The sequence below is a fragment of the Tribolium madens genome, unplaced genomic scaffold (assembly GCF_015345945.1).
Source record: "Tribolium madens isolate multiple individuals breed KSU strain unplaced genomic scaffold, Tmad_KSU_1.1 Scaffold_7;HRSCAF=85;Tcas5.2_LG10, whole genome shotgun sequence".
In the NCBI taxonomy this organism is placed as follows: Eukaryota; Metazoa; Arthropoda; class Insecta; order Coleoptera; family Tenebrionidae; genus Tribolium; species Tribolium madens.
This window is the reverse complement of record NW_025401050.1, coordinates 4,173,836-4,180,814: the sequence shown is the minus strand read 5'-3', so window position 1 is coordinate 4,180,814 and position 6,979 is coordinate 4,173,836. Positions and strand designations below refer to the sequence as shown.

Sequence of the window (6,979 nt, the reverse complement as noted above, 5' to 3'; positions counted from 1 at the left end):
TTCCATGCTCTTGGTATCTTACCTTACATCACATTTTTTTCTGAGGCGCAAGTTTTGGGGCACACTGTATAAAATAAAAATTCATGTTATTGAATGGGCATTAGTGCCATTACTTTGTGCTTCACCGAAAATCATAATCAAGACAACCAATTTATTATTTTAATATTTGCGATTCATATCCATAAATTTGGAAAAAAATAACAATAAAATCAAATCTGTTAGAAACCATTTTCTTAGAAGTGATTCAAATTTTGATAAAAACTAAGCCAAAAGTTAATCAAATGATGACAATATCAAATTTATAAAGTGTCTTTTCTCTTTCGCTGTCGTGGATACGATTTTTTCATTTGTTGCAATAATGCAATTACGAGTATATCTAATCAAAGTAATAATTCTAGTGATCCCCAAACCTTGTAACAATATCTTAGAGTCAAATAACATTCTTATTAATAGGAACAATTCTGTGAATTTTTTTCTCCGTTGCACTTGTTCTGCACTTTTTTACTATTAGGTCAATTTTCAAGACCGTAATCACCCTGTACATAATTAAAACTAAAAATAAAATTCTACCTTTTGATCTAAAAATCTTTTTACTTGTGTGTTTTCAGCAAAAAAATTAGTTTCAACAAAGCAATATCGAACATACGTTTTTGCCATTTTGTTGTGTTTGTAATCTGGGTTGTAGTTGTTATTTATTTTGTTTTTCTATGCTTATAACAACATGAATATTATAAAATAAGCTTGTAATGACTATCATTAGTCAAGCTTTAATATTTCTTCTTATTCAGCTATTCGCCAAATTTAATAACTCACCTAATTAAGACTTTTTGAACTTCGACAGTTAGTGAAATTTATGTGTTGCTACAACGTATATTGACCCGATTCTTTCATTAGCCGGTCGATAAAACCCTTCATCCGCTACATAATTTTACATAAATAGATTTTGTTTTTCACTTTGATTTATATCAAACTCATTTTGTTGTAAAAAATATATCACGAAAATTATTTAAAGGTTTGTGTTTAAAAACACACATTATGCCACAACTCTCATGCATATAAATAAGATATAAAACACTGATATGAATTTTCTTATAAAGCATTTTCTATAACCTGTTTGGGTAAAACAGACATAATCTGCTTATGCATAATCGATACAAATTATTACTGAAATTTTTCCTAAAACAAAATTTATATCAAGCAGTTTTAGTTTCGTGATATTAGAGCATTTACCATGTCTGAAACTGTAGCTGAAATTTCACGACTTGCTTAAGATTTCAGCGAGATCGTTATTTTAACTGTTATTACATCGAGTGGCGAGATAAAGATTTAACTGGTATTATTCTAGGTTTTATTATTTTTGGCATAATTGCGTTTTCAACACTCAGTTAATTTCGAACTGAAATTAGCATTAGAAATTAATCAGAAACCTTTCAAAGCTAGTGGAATGCACTCTACTTATGGCAGCAAATGTAATTTTAAATTTTAATTTTATTTTATTTTATTTCTGATATAGTTTGTTAAATTGCTAGAAAGCCTAGGTAGAGCGTAATAATTTCGTCTCCTTCCTCGAATAGTATAAATTAATTCGGTACACGTTTGGTTGAATGGGAAATAAACCGGGCAAATAATAATTATGGAAATCATGCATTGCCTAAAAATGCGAACCTTTTAGCTTCACTAAAACTACTACAGCCTTGTGATAAATTAGCTTTAGCGTTTATGAAGGGATTTGTGGGTTTAGCGTTGATTTGGGTATGATACACGAATTTTCATTTAATTTTGTTTGCAGTTGGGGTGGAATTTTTCGCACTGTTTTCTCGTTTTATTTAAAATAAAAAAGCAATTTCGTTCGTGGTGGCTTTAGTCTGGACGTATTTTTTCGTATCTATATCCAATTCTAAATTTTCTTCTATTCCAATCACCATTAAGCTGATTCTTGCGAATTTCCCGTTTCGATACGACACTATCCCTACTGTGCCCTTTCAAGTAAACGAACTCATTCTTATACAAACATCAATTTCTTAGTAAATTACCCATCAATTTAAAAAGAGTTAAATTTGCCGGAAGTGACGGATTTGCGTCGCCGCCAAAGTGTGAAAATCTACAATAAAAAACAGAAAATTCGAGAGTTATAATTAGAAATGTGATAAAGATACGAAAGTGGGCACGTTTTTACGAGACGAGTTCATTCAAGCGATAGCTTAATGTGGTTTAGCCACTTAAAGAATTGGAAGGTTTGATAAGTTTGGTTATTTTTGATCGGTAGAGAATCTTTGACCCAAATTATTGAGTTTGACTAAGTTTTAAAAAGTGGAAGTAATCCACTTACTCTGGCAAAAAGTTAATATAATAAAGGGATTTTATGTAAAATCTTTCAATATTTATTGTTTTGACTTTAGAAATAAATACTCCTACTATTTAATTTTAAATTTTTTATTTGTCTTTTTGTTGTTTTTCAAACTTCTGAAAACTACAAAAGAATCAATTAGTTCACCTTTATTTATAAATAATTCAAAAGTAAACTTTACAAAAGAAATTAATTTTCAATTCCCGTCAAGGGTGAAGCGCTTCAAACACAGGACGTTAAAATTTTTAATTGAACTAACAAAGTTATCTACTTGAATTTAACCAAGCACTGAAAATCTGCAGTTTTTCTCCGCACCTGAACCACCAAACAAATAAAACGTATTGTTGTTGAATTTTAATAAGGTTTTAGACCACAAGTGCTCTTTACAGTAGCGAAACTCAATTTTCACACTGAAATTGCGCATCGACAAGTTTCGCAAAACCTTTGATAAAAAATAGTTGTTTTGAATTGAACTGAAGATTATCCTAGATTCGAAATGGAAATTCACCTTATCCATAAACACAGACAAGTACATTAAACCTCATTGTAAAAAATGTTAATTTTTGAAGAGTCAGCAAGGTCGGCGCATGCGTTTTCGTATAAAATGATTTAAATGGAAAGGCTATTGTTTAATTGTAAGTTATCATGGCTCGAGTTGAGGAGTGCAAAAAACTATTTTATAAGTTTAGTCGAGAGGGAAATTGTTATGACCGAAATTTAGAGAAGGTAATTTATTTGGACTAAAAAATAGTTTATTAAAAAACTTTTAGGCCGAATTGGTGTCAATTAGTGAAGGGAAAAGCTCAGTTGAGCTAAAACTTGAAGAACGACACACGAATCAGTATGGTTGGATGCATGGAGCTTTTGCTGCAACATTAGTCGATTGTTGTACTTCTCTGGCCTTGTTTACGAAACATTCCGGGTTTATTGCATCGGTTGATATTCATATTAAGTATGTTTCCTACATTTTTATAACAAACTATTTTTTTTTCTTTTAGTTACTTGAAGTCTGCAAAAAGAAATGATGTAATTGTAGTAGATTGCAATGTAATTAATATGGGCCTTACTTTAGCTTTTGTTGAAGCTACAATAAAAAATAAGGCAAATGGGCATATTTTGGTGAAAGCAACACACACACTATACTTATCGCAATAAATTTAATCTTAACGAATATTGCTGTTTTTTTAAACCGGTTTTTTTATTAAAAGATGTACAGGGTGAGTCCTAACTTATATGCATAAACTTAGAAAATGATAGTTCTTGCCCAATAATAAAAAATAGTAAAATAATTCTAGTATTTTTTTTTTGTTACTGATAAGATATTGCGTCATAAAAACACTATTCAACCTTTAAATTTTAAATAATACTAATAAGATTATAATTATGTATTTTAACCAAGCTCGGTATACTACTAGACATTGACTTCCTGAATTTGACATTTCATAATGACATACAAAAAATGAGTACAATGCAAAATAAGTTTCGAAAAGTACTGTTTTAATTTTTTTGGAACTTTATTGGATTATATGTATAGGGTTATTCATAAATATGAAGCAATATTTAAACTTCAAAAATAACCTATAAAATGATGTTAATTTAAATAATAACTCGTGTCCTATTTCTACTGCTAAGAATTTTACAGCCCTCGGAATGTGGGTATGGAAATTTGTTTTTTTGTAATAACTTTGAAACCATTTAGACAAATATTATAAAATTTGAATATTATAATATTTGAAATAGTTACTTGCGAAAACATAATTTTTAAACTAGCAAGATACATCCACTCAATTTTCGGTTTCAGCAGTTGCAGTTTACATTTTCTGTGTTTTTCCTTTTTCTGGCCTCTTAACACTAATTTTTTATTGGTCAAATTGATAGAGTAATCAGTTTAGAATAGAAAACGTATAAGTGTGTTAAATTTTATAATATTTGGTCAAATGGTTCCAGAGTTATTGAAAAAAAAAACAAATTTCCACACCCACATTCCGAGAGCTGTAAAATTCTTATCAGTAGAGAGAGCACACAAGTTATTATTTAAATTAACATCTTTTTATAGGCCATTTTTAAGGTTCAAATGTTTTTATATTTATGAATAACCCTGTATAATATTTTTTGATACATGTTCATAGGAAACTTTTATCTTAAAATTGAATATTCTATCACCTGTTTAAATTTGTAACAATAAAAACAGAACAGCCTGTATACGAGTATGTAAYKRAAAAGCGAGGACCATACGATATCTTATCTTTCATTATAACTGTAAGTAATAATTAATTTTAATTTCACATAATGTAATTATGATGAACTAGTTTAAGTATACAATGATCAATAATAATATCCCGAGTGCACAAAGTGAATCAATTTGGCATACACGTATGAGTATTTAAATTTTATACTTTGACTCTATTTATTTCTGTTAGAAAAATAATTTTACAAGTTATTTTGCTATAGGCTACTGGAAGAGGGAACAAGGAAGCTGAGTTTTAACTATGTTTAACGTTATTTTCTGGCTTTGATTGACAAAATTTTTGTACCTTTACTAAATAATTACGAAAAAACTTATACAAGATCATTAGTAACACTAAATAAACGTAAAAAAGTCAAATGTCAAAAAATAAATGTCACAATTTTTTGACAGATTTTTTCTATGTAGAGCAAAAAAATTGTAACTTGTAAAATAAAAAAAAACTTATTGATATCTTGCTGTGCACATTATCAGGCAAATAATATTGGCTGCTAGGAGTAAAAATAACAATTTATGTGGCGAAAGTAAACGTTTACTTTGGCAAACGTAGTGAGGAAAATAATTCAGCTGAGCCACATAAAACGCTTAGACACAAAACAGAAATTTTATTCTATGGCTGCAAAGTAAATCTTTTATTTGTGACATTTACATAAAAAAATTTACTAGTGTAGTTATTTTTTTAAAAATTCAATAAAAAATTACTTCAAATTAAGTAAATGCAATCAGAAACTGTAGACTGCGAATTAAGATTCTTTTCTCAGTCATGGAGCAAGTTAATATCTTTTTTTTATTAAACATGTCGTGATTTTCCCAGTTTTTTCAAAACCACCTTGTATAACCCTTTATAACTTTAACAATAATACTGTTTTTGTTCCATTGATTATATTAATTACACGTTAGTTAGTAGTATAAAACATTCGACTACAAGCATTCGAAACTTAAAATGCCTTCTCAAACTATATCAAAACTATTTAGTAAGCACATCAAAGGTTTTTCTCGTGTCATCGATAAGGTAAGTAGAATCTATTTTTTAATAAACTAATAGCTTTTAATTTTTTAGTCAAAATTATTATTTACTGGTGATGGTAAATGCACAGCAATTTTAAAAATTAACGAAAAGCATGTTAACTATTTGGGTTATTTACATGGTGGTTTTTCCGCTACATTAGTTGATTGTTTCTCGTCTCTAGCCCTTTTGACTAAATGTCCTGATACTTTTGTGACAATTGATATGCATTTGAGGTAAGTATAAAAATATTTTTTTATATTTTTAATTATTTGTTTGTAGTTATTTTAAAGGGGCTAAGATTGGGGAGGAAGTTGTAATTAACGGTTTTGTGATAAAAATGGGAAAGAAAGTAGCTTTCCTTGAAACTACGATTTGTAATAAAACAACAAATAACATGCTTGTTAGAGGTACTCAAACGTCGTTAATCATTAATTAAAATAATGGTATTAATTGCAATTGCTTGTACGGTTTGATTGCAATAAAAACAACTAATTTAATTTTTTTCTAAACTAAACTCAAATGAGGTCGTAAACTTGTAATTAAGATTAAAAAATGTGACACAACCCTTTTGACCCTCTTATTTCACCAGCAAACATCAACAAAGTTTTCATTTAGCCGCACCCTAGCTGTAATAATGAAAGTAAACCACTGCTACCCTTTTTGCAACCTACAAAGAGACATAAAAATCGGTAATGAAATTGTTTTTAAGTCTAACCTTTATGACTTTATAAAATTAAATTAATTTTAAACCAACACTGTCTGAAATTACCAAACTCATTTAAAATTCAGATTACCACAGTCGAAAAGTTGTACGAATAAGTTTTTTTACTTAAAAATTCTGCTGCAAATTTATCAGTTGTTAAAAATTTTAACTGTAATTAACAGTCACGCAAAAAAAGCCAACTTTGCTTTGTTGCCACCTCATTTTTTATTTATTAAGTAAATTTGGCATAGCAGATTAATTTTTTTGTTGTTTCTCGAAATCATCAAAGCAGCCGACAAAATTCCACCAAATACGAGTATTTGCTAAAAAATAAATCATACAAATAAGAGTTTTTTTTTAATTAGCATCTGTTTTTTTTTTTCTTAATTGCGGAGAAAAACGGAAAAAGTAACGGTGGCTGTGATGGCTTAATTGTTATTTATGATAGCGCTCGAGATGAAATTATAAGATTAAAGGATGAATTTATTGGATTGCCAAAATTTTACAGGTTTTGTTAGTCGCTGAGTACACAAATAACAATTAAGTTTAGAATCTTGCGGATAATAGAGTGGAAGCTCATAAATGTTAACAATACATGAAGAGCACTCATATAAAGTAATGTTAAATCCCATCAAGTTCTCTTCAGGGGGCGAGAATTTTCACATCTCGGCGAGA

The 6,979-nt window shown here is 28.9% G+C and overlaps 2 protein-coding genes across 2 annotated transcripts; both read left to right on the top strand.

Annotated features, from left to right (window-relative positions):
* The first annotated feature begins 2,967 nt into the window (after positions 1-2,967).
* On the top strand, positions 2,968-3,518 carry LOC123009985 (acyl-coenzyme A thioesterase 13-like). The gene is made up of 3 exons (XM_044406585.1): positions 2,968-3,073; positions 3,118-3,299; positions 3,346-3,518. The coding sequence occupies exons 1-3, from the start codon at positions 2,993-2,995 to the stop codon at positions 3,500-3,502; spliced, it is 420 nt and encodes a 139-aa protein (XP_044262520.1). The 5' UTR covers positions 2,968-2,992; the 3' UTR covers positions 3,503-3,518.
* A 2,017-nt stretch (positions 3,519-5,535) lies between these two features.
* Positions 5,536-6,156, top strand: LOC123010178 (acyl-coenzyme A thioesterase 13-like). The gene is made up of 3 exons (XM_044406877.1): positions 5,536-5,604; positions 5,653-5,834; positions 5,881-6,156. Exons 1-3 carry the CDS (start codon positions 5,536-5,538, stop codon positions 6,035-6,037), a joined length of 408 nt encoding a protein of 135 aa, XP_044262812.1. The 3' UTR covers positions 6,038-6,156.
* Positions 6,157-6,979: the final 823 nt, after the last annotated feature.